The sequence below is a fragment of the Poecilia latipinna genome, unplaced genomic scaffold, assembly GCF_001443285.1.
Source record: "Poecilia latipinna isolate Pla-1442-1.1 unplaced genomic scaffold, P_latipinna-1.0 Scaffold220, whole genome shotgun sequence".
Classification (NCBI taxonomy): Eukaryota; Metazoa; Chordata; class Actinopteri; order Cyprinodontiformes; family Poeciliidae; genus Poecilia; species Poecilia latipinna.
The window spans coordinates 206,384-220,086 of NW_015112836.1; the positions used below are offsets into that span (position 1 = coordinate 206,384).

The following is a 13,703-nucleotide window of genomic DNA, read 5'->3' on the forward strand; positions in this document are numbered from 1 at the left end:
CTTCGGGACATAAATGGGACTAATTCCTGTGTCACGCAACCAGATGACAATAACAACCAAGCAACCTGAGACGTTATTCTTTTGTATGTGAAACTGTAACCACGGCAGTAACTAAAACTGAAAGATCCCTTCTGGTTACACCGGAGGCTTTTTTGGTGATGGACACCAGGAAGGAGACAGGCGGAGCGTGTCCTACGAACAAGAGAAACTCAGTAGAAGGCGCCATCTTGTGGCCCAGATTAATAAGAACAAGGATGTTTGTGCAACTGTCCAGACTGATCACAGTGATTAGAGTTGATTACAGTCTATAGTGCATACAGGTAATTCTCAGTAACACCGAACATCGTTGAAAACTGAATTTACTTCATTAGCTCAATTTGAAAAATGAAACTCGTACATTATATTTATGTTTATTTTGATTATTATGACTTTCAGCTGATGAAAAGACGAAATTTAGTTTCTCAAAAAAAAAAAGATAAGTAATTTTTTTAAAAGGATCTTTAGTCTAGAAATGTTTATATCCTACAAAATAATCGGGGAAACTGATGTCACCCCTCACAGGAGAGTAAGTCACTATGGGTCTGTTGTACGTTAATTCAAATATACAAATGGAAAGTTGAGTGGAAAGAAAAAGGTGTCAATTTTTAAATTATTCACAAGCCACAGATATTAGAAACTTCTCATCTAGGTAAGGAGGAAAAGGACTGAACTGTTGCTCAGTGGAAGCAAAGGCCTGAGTCAGATTAAAGTAAATTTTGCTTTTAATTTTAATCTACCTGAAAATTTTAGAGCACTTCATGCTGGTGACAAACTTCATAAAGATGCTCAATTCACTTTGAAAAAAGCACCCAAATCTAGTCTCAAGAGTGTTTCTGCATAAAACTAGCCTAACCCAGACAGAGACAGAGCTAACAATAAATCACGGTAACTCTAATAAGTTCAGAAAATGAAAGGCCAGTCCTGTTCTATTTTTTTTTTCTCATCACAAGAAACATGGGGGAATTTCCAAAATCTAAGTGACTAAGCATTTGATCACCGTAGTTTCCACGGACCAGGGCTGCATCGCTTTCATCAGTAAATGAACGTGACAGCAGTTGTTCTTTCCAATGACTCCACTGCTTTGCGTCTTTTCCTCGGCTGTGGTTTGTTACTCGGCAACAAAACTGCTGTGTCATCCTGCAGTCTGTCTCACTTTGCTCCGCACACAGAACTGAGCTATTTTTAGCCCCCTTCTGGCAGGCAGCGCCTTCTCCAGCTTTCTCACCGGCTTCTTCACTGTCCAAAACAAAAGTCTGAGCGCAGAGAAGAAGAGCGGTGACCACCTGTTCCCTGACCTCATTGACATTTTCAGTTCTAGAACATGCAAAGATCAGACAGTCATTATGGTTAAAATAAAAAAAAGACTTTTATTTTTATCATGACAAAGAGAACCAGGATCAAAAAAGATGTATACGACTAAATGTGCTGTTGCACAAAGACAAGAAAGCAGGAAACTGAACGAGTTATGTTTTCACTGCTGTGTCTCTGGATTTGTACATCACTCCTCTGCTTTTCAGCTCCCTCACCACACCTTGGAAAAAGGAGACAATCATTAGCAACGTGAAAGGCAAGAAGGCTTAGTAACAAAACACTAAACAGCAAAATCATCTAACTTTTTTTGCATTGTATTTTCTGCATTTTAGGTAGACAGTATGGCGGGTCTGGTTGCCTTGCGGTGTCAGATTGGCTCTTTAAAAAAATGAGGTAAAATAAGATATTCCTCCTGCTCCATAACTGATACTCCGAATTATGTCATGTTTTTGTAGCATTATGGGCAGGCTACAGTTATTGCAGAGACAAAAACATTTCTGCTGAGTGTGTCTGCTTTGCAGTAGGTTTATTACCTGGAGGTAGCCTGCCTGTCACTGACACTGCGTATACACCCGGCTTGCAGTTACCTGTGAAAGAAACAAAGAAATGTTATTTGAACTCGTTTTAAGCGTAGAAAATTAATACTGAATTGCGATGATTTTATTGCGTAAAGGGTCAGGTGGAGTAAATGAACAGAAATTTCATATATAAGGAAACTGCTGTTCAGACTATTGCAGCTGTAAGAAAAGTCCAGGTAATTAATATCTTTTTTTTTTCTTTTTTTTTTAGCAATTTCTGTAATTCTGTTCATAAAACCAGAGTACGAACAAATAAACGTCTTTGACATTTAGGTAATGTTTAAATTGGTCTTCAGCAAATATATCAGAAACAAATGGCAAACACATAATTTGAATAACTACTGTGGTGAAATGACCAAAACCTGTAGGACGGTGTTTAGTAAATAAAACAAGTGGAGTCAGTTCTTTTGTGAAGGGAAAATTTTGGATTCCAAGATACATAATGTGAAGGATTTAACTAATCCTTACAACTAACTGAAGTTTAAACAAAGAGCAACTAATATCAACAAAACAGTTGAACTAAATACCTTTCAGCACTCTAAAATGAGAGAGTTGGTCAAAAGATGTATTTATAATGTATTTTTGTATTATATGAAGTGGAATTTTTTTATTCGTGTTTATTTTAAAATATGATTCTCTACAGTAACAAATGTGACATGATGGTTGAATAAACATCATATCATGAATGAACTTATATTTACTCGAATCAGTAAAAAAGGTTTGGGGTCACAATTTATCACATAATGTAAAACGAGGTGCACAGCACTTATAGCCGTAGTTTTACCTATTCTCTGCCATTTAGCCACCCAGCTGTCTTCAGGACTCATCATGGCTACAACTCTGGGAACACACAGGAAGGAAATTAACATTTCAATAAGTCAACAATTAATTATTTTTATTTTTCCTGTTCACCAAAGTGCTGTACATGGTAAGTCAGTGTTGCAACATGTTGACTGTTGAGTGATTGTTTACCCATCAAACGAAGAACTTGTGCATTCATAAACCATTTCTCTGTTCCCCTTCATCTGGAGGTACGACTCACAATTGTCACAACCGTCATATTCAAACTGGTCGATGGTCTGAAGACGGCGAAACCCCCCCAAAACAAACAGAAGAGATGAATTAAGCAGAGGTAAATTAAAAATAGAAAAACAAATGCGACAGGAAAGCTAACAGTTAGCATAGACGCTAAATGTGTCTTTACTAGGTTTACCTTTACAAGAGAACACAGCAGACAGGCCCGGAGGTGGCGAAGGTCTTTTGGCACCGTTTCCAGTGCCATTATTTTAAATTTCTTAAGAATGTACCGCTATAATACAAGGTATTAGACTGGCTAATGTTTGTGGCTATGTATTTTTTTTAAGCGACGACTAATGACGTAGTAGGAAGCTCTAGGACCCACACTATGGCGTCCTAATTGTGTGCCTGATTAAAAACAAAATCCCAGGAAGCGATCAGTTTTGAAACATCTTAAAGATATATTAATACCAGAGCCGTTAATGAATATCTTTACAGGACTATGGGTTGTAATGTTTCCGGATGTGTAAATAATCTACTCTGCTGCCGAAAGACAATTAATTTAAATCATTCCAATAAAATTCAGCATTCAATTTACAATAATTCATATTAACGTATTTGTGTATTCTAGCAAACCCTCTTCTCTCTGTACTCAAATGACTTTACCTCCATCTGAGAAACTCCTAAATTTTCAAATGACACATTGATAGTTATTTTTCTATGCAGACCCCACACATCCTGGACACAGATTGTTTATAGACTTTTGCTTTTAGACTGGTGGTAAGGAGTTGCAGTTTCGTCCCCCAGGCTGTCTCTGATTAATAGAATGAACACTTTCCATCTTTGTATGGTGACTTTTGAATAACTGACTCCTTCTGCTTCAGTCCACGCATTGTGTAATTCTTAAATTGGCTTTGGTTCACAATTCCTTCAAGACTGTGGTTATTCCTGTTGCTAGTGCACACTTCTTCCTTCCACTCAAACTGTCATTTGTGCAGGACATAAGACTTTACCATCAAAATTCTTTTCTAAAAGTAATTTTTGTTTTGGTTGGCATCATGTATAAATTTTCTGAGATACAGTGTTTAAGATTTTTATTGGCCATAAGCAATAATTATGACAAATGGGAATATATTTTAGATAAATAAATTACATACTGAATCTACGAGTTTCACTTTTATTAAATTTTAAAATTCCCATTTTCATGATTTTCTAATTTGGTAAAATGCATAACTCAGAAGGATTTTGGTGCATCTTATGTGTAACAATTTGTTTCAGTGTCAGACAGTGAATGTAATTTCTATTCCATAATTGTTTCTTATGGTTTCACATCAAATTTAAACCATTTGAAATGGTTTAAATCAATTTTGGACAACCCTGAGCATCCTCTTTGAGGCCGTCATGGAACAACAGTCAGAAGCTTTAGTCAGAAGCTTCTCCAGATGTGCTGTAGCACAGAGTGCTACAAGAGTTACAACGATATTTAATTTCCCTTTTGGATCAATAAAGTATTCCTCAATTGAACTGAATTTTGATTTAATGGAGACAGTTGGAGCCAGAATCAGGTTACCATGGAAACGTCAGACCTCCAACAGCTCCAACGATTTTGGGAATTCCCAACAGTTTGAGCCACAGTGACCCAAGGTATGTTTACAACTGAGTCTTGGTTTATTCTAGCACTAAATATTTCAAAAATATATATTTGACTTTTTAGGTAGTCTTAAATAACGTCACAAATAGGTTTGTTTTAGTTTAAAGCCGTTTAGCGAGGCTTTTGCTAAAGTTAGCCAACGTTTCATAACTGCTAACAGCAATGCTCGAATATTGCTGAACATTCTTGCAATTTTCAGAAATTTCCTTAAGTTTCCACTCACGATATTATTATTATTTGTAATAATTAGCGTTATGTCATTTTTAGATAATGAATTTGGGCTTTTATTACATTTGGTCTCCAAGAACGAGACTACTAGCTACTTGGTTACAACGGCTAAGTTAGCCCCATGATGTCCGTTGCTTTTTCAGAGGAAGCCCTGCCACTTAACATAGCCTGTTCCTGTTCCAGCTATACAGATGAAAGCATGGATGATGCCAACAATTTCAACCCCGGCAACATCAACCCCAATATTTTCCCCGCCAAGCTTTGGCGTTTGGTGAACAACCCGGCAGACGGAGCCATCCGCTGGGACAGCCGCGGCCAGGTGATTGTCATCGACCAGCAGCTCTTCGAGACCCAGATCCTGTCCCCCACCTCCAGAACCTTCAACAGCACCGACACCTTTAAGACCACCAACTTCTCAAGCTTCGTCCGCCAGCTCAACCTGTATGGATTTAAAAAGGTCGATCTGCCCGCAGACCACGAAGAGGAAGCGGGCAACAGGCTGTATCATCATTTTCACAACCCGAACTTTCAGCGGAGTTGCCCTCAGCTTTTGGAGAATCTCGTCAGACTCACTGTGGATAACAAAGCCAAGCTTAAAGCCGGACAGGACATAAGCTCCAGGCTTCCCAACCCTAACCGATACCAGCGATTAGGTTTCAGCACAGACGGCAAAGACAATGTCCTAAAAGGAAGTAAGTGAGACCTGATGAACTCCTGTTGTTAATATTGACCAGAATTAACAAAAAAAAATAATAATAATAATTTGTCCATGTCAAACTGTGTTTGGTCCAGGATACTTCTTGCCTCCGCGACCCTCAAACCAGTCACCAGCGCATCCATACCATCCCCATAAATCCCAGACTATGAGACCTCAGAGTGGAACCCCAGTGCCACCACGGTACCTGCGCAGGGTTCCTGGTGCGGCTCTCTCCTCTACCACTCTGCCCCTGGTGAAAGACGAGCCGATGCCTTTGAGGCACCCTTACACCGGAGGGTCCTCAAACTCCAAAACCCTGCATGTTCAGCAGGGCTTCCTACCTCGTATGGGCAACGGAGAAACGCATTTCAATAGTTTTAGTCCTCGGAATCCCCAGTATCAACCTGGCTACTATCCCACAGGTAAGGCAAAGGTTGTAATAGTGCGAGTTGACAAATCAACAGAGGCAAGCAGTTGTTGAAAAGTTACTTAAAAGGTTACACAGTTTTCAGAATAGTAGGTTTTAAAATATTATTGCCACTTCAAAAAATTGAACCACCTTTTTCTGCAAATGCAGCTCAAATCAGTCAGTGTCTCTATATCATCTTTCACATCTAGCAAATTATTTTTCCCTCAAATCTTCTTTGCAGTATTGGTCAAACTTAATGATATTTAATAGAGTATTTATGTCTTTCTCCATATTCTTACTTGGATTTAAGGCTGGACTTTAGGTAATTTTAAACCTTGTTTTTCTTATAATCTAAATGAGTCCGTTGCCACCCTGGTTGCATGTTTAGGCTTACTGCCCTTCTGAAAGGTGAATCTACACACCAGTCTCAAGTCTTCTGCAGTCTCTAGCATGTTTTCTTCCAGAGGTATTTTTTTATTATGACATTTCTGTATGCATCTGTTAGCAAGTAATTTTAGATTAAAAAGTGATGCATTGAAATGCATGAAAAAAAAAAGAAACTTGAAAGCTACATTCTGCTTGGTATTGATCTACCACGTATAGTAGCAGTACGTTACATTGGCATTTGTGGTCACAATGAGAGAAAATGCTAAAAGGTTTATGCGATATGAATATTTCTGCGAGGAAATGCAGATGCAGTCACACGGGAGCTCAAAGTCCTGACTTGAAGCTCTACAATTTCTTTTCCTGTTTGAAGTTTGCCCTTGCTTCCACCCGAACCTTGTCTCACCGAATATAACAGGCCTCCAGTTTCCTCCCAGACGTTTTTACCAGGTCGGTGAATAAGAGTGAATTAATTTTTTTTTTATGTTTTCATCATTAACTCAGTTTTTAAAACATGATTGACGTCTGAATCCGTTTTTTTTTTTTAACTCATGTAGGCTGAAGGTCCTGTGACCGTGTTCGACCCCAACCGCAACTTACAAACTCCCGAAAGCCAGGAAGTGAAAAAGCCTGAAGTTAACTTAGATGTAGTTTTCCAGATTGCAGATGAGGTGATGCAAACTTCACCCGGTGCCTGTCTGGTGAAAGTGGAGAGCGCAGAGAAACCCGTCTCCGTGCCGCTGCCTGCCTCTGACCCCAGGGATGCCGTCGCATGTAAAAACAGCATTTCGACTGTAATTAAAAAGGAGGAGGAGGAACTTGTGGTTTCAGTACCTGAGCAAATGGCTGAAGATACTATATATGAGGTAAGTCTTGGTGCCAAACACGTCTTTATTGGAGTTCACATTTGCTCTTGAAGGAAATGAACCGTGAATTTATTGGAAACACCTGGAAATGTTGTGTCTGCTATTTGCAGGCTTTGCTTAGACTAGCGAATGATTATCTTTATTATTAATGTGTGCCTTTGTGCTTTTGTGTGTTAATTATACACAAAGCATAAAGTTTACTTACATTTACTTACAAGTTACATTTTGGTAATATATAGAAGCTTGTTTTAGGTCAATCATTCCTAAATCTTGATGAAAAAAGTACTAATTCCACTTTTTCACTTATGAGAAAAATGTCTTGTTATAAGTGAAATGATTTGCCAATTCCTTAATCAATATTAAGGAATTACTGACTTAAAACAAGCTAATAAATCTAGCTAAAAATGTTACTTGTATGTTAATTTTGTCTTATTTTAAGTGTACTGAGATATTTGCACTAGAAATTAGAGCAAAACGCTTAGTACGAATTTGTGGTATCAAAAATCTAAAACTAATTTTTTTTTTTTTTTAAAGTAGAACGGTACAGTTAAGTTCATTTATTCCTTGGGAAAAACAATTTAACTTATTGAATATTGCATAGACAATAATGTTATTAAAAAGTAAGATTACTCACTGAGAAACAGAGTAGTGCTTTTATAACAGTTTTGCCTAATGTTTTGACTATTCCTGCAGTTTCTAAATAATCTTAACACGATGGCTGGTCCTCCTTTAGTTTTCACAACCTTTTGTTTGATACAACTGGGGAAATTTTTTTTTTACCAAGTTGGATTTCTTTTTCTTGTATGGAGCGGAATACTTAAAACTTCTGTTTACCGTCATACCTGTTTAGATAGTATAAATCTAGGAATGAGTAGACTAAAATCTATTTATTGTTTTGTTTTTTTTTTATTATTTTTTTGTCATCTTCCTCTGTGTCTCGGCAAGGTTCACTTTGATCAAGACAATGATGCTGAGCTCGTAAATGTCGAGGTTAGCAACTCGGTTCAGGATTAAGATGAGCAGGACAGCACAGGGACTTGCTTCTTAGGTAAGGCAATGACAGGAGCACATTTAGAGGAAACGTAGTGGAAAGAAAGAGGCTGCATGGTTATCTAGAGTCAGTGACAGGCGGTTACATCTCCCTTTTAGATCTCAGCTCACTGATCGATTCAGCTTGCGACGAGAAGTGTCCACAATGAGTTCACAGTGCGACTTCAGGCTCCACTTTGACGATCCCTTTCTGTGCAAAAAAAGAAAATGTTGTTTTCATATAAATCTTTTCTCTTTAGTTTCTTTTGTGATTGTGCCGTTGTGCTTTTCGCTGTAACTGGAATAATTTCAACTGTAGTATGTTTGTTTTGAACCATTTAAAATTTTACATCAAAGGTATGCATGTTTTTAAGGACTGTAATTTGATATGAAGACTTTGGAAAGGATTCTTATGAATTGTAATGTTGTACGACTCAGCTACTTTAACTCAAAGCAGTGGTGTGTGTCATTGCGGAAAACAGAACCTCTGTTCAATTACATTTCTTAGTGAGTGTTTTTTTTTCTTTTTTTTACGTCAGAAAAATGTTTGGTAAAAATATGAATATTTCCTACTACAAATTGCTTTTATTTTTAATTTAATTTCTTGTCTAAAACGCATTTAAAACCTGTGAATGTCACGATTTTTAAAGCACACTGCAAAACATTCTTATTAAAACAGACTACACTTTCCAGCTGTCTGGTTTATTTACGAGGAATTTGTTGGTACGGCGGAAGTGTTCCATGGCACTAGGGGGAGCCATTTAGCTTTTTTTTTTTATTAGTTTAGATGGCGTGGGCAGCTCCACCCTCAGCTTCTCTACATGCTGCCTTCACGTGTAATTTGTAAATTCAAAGTAAATGAACGAATTTATTTTTTAGAAATAGATTTTTTAAATTTAGCATTTTTACATCGTTTTGATAGGGTTCACCTAAGTATGTAAACATAGTGCTCGATAGTTCCTCGGCTTTTCAAATAAGTATAACGTTACAGAAAATGTAACTAAGTTTAGAGTATTACATTAATTAATTAATTAAGCATAATCTCTTTAGACGACTCAGAATTAACTCTCTTTTAGTTTGTATTTATTCGTCATTAATTACTAAGTGTTTTTGTTTGTTTGTTTGTTTTTTGCCATGGTTAAATTTTGACAGAAAAATAAAATCTGTTTAGGCTTTCACGTGAAGGCAGCAAAGCCTACGAGCAGGTAGAGTGACAATGAGATCCCAGGGGAGCGACAGAGAGTCCGGGAGATAAACTTTTGAGACGGTGTCATAACTGTACACTCTGTCTCAGGACCCTAACGACGTGCAGCGGGGACTACATGGAGGCTGGACTACTATTCTTTCACACATTTCGGGGTGTTTTTTCCCGTTTACTTGTTTGTAATTTTGATGAGCGATTCATTTTCCCCTGCGTGCTCTCAGGAGGGTCGGTTCTAATTTCTCAATGTGCTGCGGAGGCTCTCTGAAGTCGGGGGTGGCGGTGGGGGGAAGCCTGCCTCTTTTTCGTTTAATTAAGGAGCGACTGTAGAACGTCAGTTAATGGCAGGTTTACAGAAGCCGCTTCGGCGTCCGAGCCAGTTTAGTTACAAAGTTATAAGCTCAGCAAGAAAACTGTCCGTTTGTTCCTGTTAATAATTAGATAGAACCGAGAACACAACCGAGCAGCTTCTTCGAGGATTACTTTTTCACAATTCCCCGGCTGTAAAACACATTGCACAACTTTTCGGCTTCGCATTTTATCCGCCAGCATGGCTCCCAACTCTCCGGCGGCAACCTGTATCCCAGCCTTTGAAGTTCAAGCCGTGACTCTCGAGCGTTTTCGGTGGATTTATCCAGAAAATGCGGCGCCTACGGGACGGGCTCGCTTCTTCTGACACTTTCACCCAGCTCGTGTTTGCTCGCACAATGTGACTGAAAGACGCCGCGGAATTACGTCTTACTGCAATATAAAGCACAAGTCGGATGCACGACCGGGATTTGAGCCAGCGGAGAGGGATAGCTACGCCAGTTCATCTCTAAGGAAAACAACCTGCGAGCGAGGAGATCTGAGTTTTTGGTGTGATGCAGAGCGGCGTTTTTGGAAATCAGTGCACGCTTCAGGTTCCTTCATGCTGCATTGGAGTTTCCACCTTTCACTTTAATAAACACTGGATGCAGGTTCATTTAGGCCTGCTAGATTCTCTACCATAACCTGTAGTGTTTTATATATGTGTATATATTTTAACCCAGATGCTGAATGGAAGTTTAAGGAGTTCTAATGGAAGCCCTTCATCATTAACAGTTTGGATTATAGCTCATTTCTTTGGTAGGTAGTTTTCTGAGGTAGAAAAAAAATAAAGAAGAAGTGAGACCTGTTCATATAGGCTAGGTTGATATTTCTGACAAAGTCCACCATGTGCGGCCGGGCACCGCCGCTCCAGCCGAGGCCATGACCGTCCCTCTGCGGCGCCTCGCCGGGCTCTGGCCGTGGCTGCTCATGGCGGCCCTGCAGGTGGTGCTGGGCCAGCCGAGCATGGAATCGGGACTCCGAGCGGTCATCAACGTGACTCTGGTGAAGGATCCCACGGGGAAGCCCATCGTTTTGAAAGGGGAGTTCGTGGGAGGAAGTGCAGGCAATGCGCAAGGGAAGCTGAAGCAGGTAAGGAGTAATGCACTGGCCACTGAGTAAGACATTACCTTTAATCTAATCAAGCCTCTGCACTTGATGTTTTTGTTTATTTTTTTTTTTTTATTGTTTTAGAAAATGCAACTTTGCAAAACTGTGCAAAGGTGCATTTGCTCAGTTGCTTTTTATTGCAAATCCATGAATTGCAACCACTACCTTAATGGACCAGGAACGTTCAAAAGTATTTTTTGAAAAATAACTAATATTTGAAAAAAAGAGGGGAAGTGCATCTGAAACACGTTTATTGAATACGGATATTGTCATTCCACCATAGCATGCCTTTCACTGCCCCACCTCATTGAGATGGGATTTATTTCCTCCCCAACTCCACCTGTTTCTATCAGTTTACACATCATCAACTGTCTGATAATGATTTTCACACCTCCGCCAGTTTTTATAGCTGCAGTTTACAGTCATGCCCCAGCGAGTGTCAAATTAACTTCAGGTATTTAAATATGCATTTGACCTGTACTTTTTCAACTCCAAAGGATCTTAAAAAGAGATGTTTAATTTTAATATGACCAGTTTCAAGGTTACACATTTCATCATACAGCCTCCTAAAGTTACATAAATGTCCCAACACACGTTGAAGATGTCATCAAGATCCTGGCATGATTCTGGATTATTACCAGAAATGGCTTTGCTACCTGGTATAGTCCATACAATTCAAATAAGCTTACAGTTAGCATGCTCTGTCCATTCCAAAATTAGTTTTTAGGTGTATGAGGGATCACAGTCTTGTTGAAACACCATTTGACAGAAAGTATCCCCCCAGTTAAAAGTTTTTTTTTGTGTGTGTGTGTGTGTGCGTGTGTGTGTGTGTGTGTGTGTGTGTGTGCTTTTTTTATTATTATTTTGTTTTATTTTAAGAAATATCCAAAAACTATCAGGAAATGTGAGGTGCTGATGAGGCATCAATGTCCACAGCGACCAAAAAAGAAAAAAAAAAAAAAAGAAGCGCCTTGCTTCTCGAAGAACTGACAATTTGCAGCTGCCTACATGGACAAGCCAAATGCTTTGTGAAGGAAAAAAAAAATCAGGATTAGAAGAAAAACGGATTGAACTCGCAGGCTACAAGCACCTGTAGAGGTGTTAAGCCTACGAACACCAGTACCAACTAGCAAGCACGGCAGTAGTAGCATCATGCTGAGGGCCTCTCACTGCTGCTGCTACTTCTGCGTTGCACAGACGACAGGAAGAAAGAAAACCTTCAATTCTTCTCCATTACATCGTTTGAGTTTTGTTTTCCCGTTTCGGTGCTGCAACAGGAAAATTATCCCAAACGCACATTAAAAAAAAAAAAACTGACTTTGAAATTTATTGCAATCATTAAACTTCTGGATTAGTGTCAAATTACACGTATTGAAACATTTAGGATCTAAATGCCCAAATGAATTAAATGAGCTATACCATTTACAATCAGCACAGTTATCCAATATTCCAGCAGATTTATGCCAGCAGCTCGGCGATTAGAAAAGAAAAGAACAGTTCAAATACATAATCAAAAGGCCACGATTCACATTAGATTCATGGATGATGAGTGTATGTTAACATCTGACTGGAACTGTGTGTGCTTGGATTGCAGATTTCAGTGTCTCTTAGCTGCTTAATCACATCCTGACGTCGTACTTATCGTAGCTTGACAGACGATCAAAATTCCTTCACCAGAGCAGAAAACAAACATTTCATTACACTCGGTTTGTAAAAATGTCGGCTTGTGGTTGTCAACTGCTGTAGGTGGCGCATCTTTTCCAACGCGTCACATGCTGTTTTTATTTTAATTATGTAAAGCACTTTGAAATGCCTTGATGCTGAAATGTGCTATACAAATAAAATTTGATTTGATTTTTGATTTTGAACGCGACCGCTTTTTCGCATCAGCTATTTTTGCAATCTGATGTTCGTCTGATGCATTTAATATCAAGGTGTGGCACAAGGCTTTCAAAAAGCAGCTAATCGTGTTGAGACCAATGAACGCCCTTTGTTTATTTGTTTTTCCCCCATTTTGATATAAAAAAAATTTATATATTAGCCTTGAAAAATATTAAGTATGTGGCCAATTCAGTTTGCATATTTAGCATTCAGGAGCGGATTAAGCTATAAAGCTGGCCTGTTTGAATTTATTTACCGTCTCCAAAGGAACGGGACGGCAGACAACAAGGCCCTGTAAGATCTCGTCTCTCCTCACTCACCAGGTGTGGGGCTACTTGTGAACATTTAGCCAGATGCTTCAGTTTGCCGTAAGGCTTCACGCGGCTTCGTCACGGAGAAAGCCCTGCGTTAGACATGGTTAAAAACCTCCCCTGTTTTTCCCTCTCCTGGTAAAGCTCATCTGACTTTGCAGAGTTTGTGTGAGATGTTGAAAGCGTGTTACGGATGCACATCACGGCGCTGCTCGGATCAAAGGCGCTTCCAGCTCTCTGGGATTTCCAGCTTACTTTAGTGTTTTTATTTTTTTCTTCACCTCACCAAACCTTGCTGAGTTTTGGAGATGAGTGTTTTTGTTTTTCGCTAAGGATAAATACAGGTTTATGTGGTTCACGTTTGGACACATAAGTAAAAGAAGTTTCCAGCTTTAAGATAACCGTCCTGATCTGTGCCACGCTCAGAATACCTGCGGCCTAAATCATTCGTTTCCCTCCCCGCATAACCACACAGGCGTAGTCAGATCATTGATTGCAGTTCTGTCTAAAACCAGGAAGGTAAACTTTATGCAGACCATCTCTTCTGAAAACTGTTCTCACAGTGCACAGAAATTGTTATGCTGCAGGATGCTTTTTGTTAGCACACCAACCTGTTTCAACAAGTCGTCTTTTTTTTTTTTTT

The 13,703-nt window shown here is 39.1% G+C and overlaps 3 protein-coding genes across 3 annotated transcripts in view; 2 read left to right on the forward strand and 1 right to left on the reverse strand.

Annotated features, from left to right (window-relative positions):
• Nucleotides 1–1,384: 1,384 nt before the first annotated feature.
• On the reverse strand, nucleotides 1,385–3,345 carry supt4h1 (SPT4 homolog, DSIF elongation factor subunit). Its single transcript, XM_015031840.1, has 5 exons — nucleotides 3,142–3,345; nucleotides 2,901–3,007; nucleotides 2,713–2,768; nucleotides 1,884–1,937; nucleotides 1,385–1,570 (listed from the first exon to the last, which is right to left on the reverse strand). The coding sequence occupies exons 1-5, from the start codon at nucleotides 3,208–3,210 to the stop codon at nucleotides 1,503–1,505; spliced, it is 354 nt and encodes a 117-aa protein (XP_014887326.1). The 5' UTR covers nucleotides 3,211–3,345; the 3' UTR covers nucleotides 1,385–1,502.
• Nucleotides 3,346–4,406: 1,061 nt separating this feature from the next.
• Nucleotides 4,407–8,899, forward strand: hsf5 (heat shock transcription factor family member 5). Its single transcript, XM_015031839.1, has 7 exons — nucleotides 4,407–4,589; nucleotides 4,968–5,516; nucleotides 5,617–5,943; nucleotides 6,688–6,764; nucleotides 6,872–7,180; nucleotides 8,126–8,228; nucleotides 8,330–8,899. The coding sequence occupies exons 2-6, from the start codon at nucleotides 5,024–5,026 to the stop codon at nucleotides 8,192–8,194; spliced, it is 1,275 nt and encodes a 424-aa protein (XP_014887325.1). The 5' UTR covers nucleotides 4,407–4,589; nucleotides 4,968–5,023; the 3' UTR covers nucleotides 8,195–8,228; nucleotides 8,330–8,899.
• A 519-nt stretch (nucleotides 8,900–9,418) lies between these two features.
• rnf43 (ring finger protein 43) overlaps nucleotides 9,419–13,703 on the forward strand; it is a 121,781-nt gene continuing 117,496 nt past the window's right edge. The window contains exon 1 of the mRNA XM_015031841.1: nucleotides 9,419–10,850. Coding sequence (XP_014887327.1) covers nucleotides 10,641–10,850 — 210 coding nt within the window. The 5' untranslated portion in view covers nucleotides 9,419–10,640. The remainder of the gene's footprint in view (nucleotides 10,851–13,703) is intronic.

Excerpts from the sequence above, each read along its gene's own strand:
- hsf5 (XM_015031839.1), top strand. The coding sequence starts at position 5,024 with ATGGATGATGCCAACAATTTCAACCCCGGCAACATCAACCCCAATATT. Across the intron at positions 5,944-6,687 it reads ACCTGGCTACTATCCCACAG|TTTGCCCTTGCTTCCACCCG; the intron begins GTAAGGCAAAGG and ends TCCTGTTTGAAG. Across the intron at positions 6,765-6,871 it reads CTCCCAGACGTTTTTACCAG|GCTGAAGGTCCTGTGACCGT; the intron begins GTCGGTGAATAA and ends TAACTCATGTAG.
- supt4h1 (XM_015031840.1), bottom strand. The coding sequence starts at position 3,210 with ATGGCACTGGAAACGGTGCCAAAAGACCTTCGCCACCTCCGGGCCTGT. Across the intron at positions 3,008-3,141 it reads TGCTGTGTTCTCTTGTAAAG|ACCATCGACCAGTTTGAATA; the intron begins GTAAACCTAGTA and ends CGCCGTCTTCAG. Across the intron at positions 1,571-1,883 it reads GACAGGCAGGCTACCTCCAG|GTGTGGTGAGGGAGCTGAAA; the intron begins GTAATAAACCTA and ends CCTTTTTCCAAG.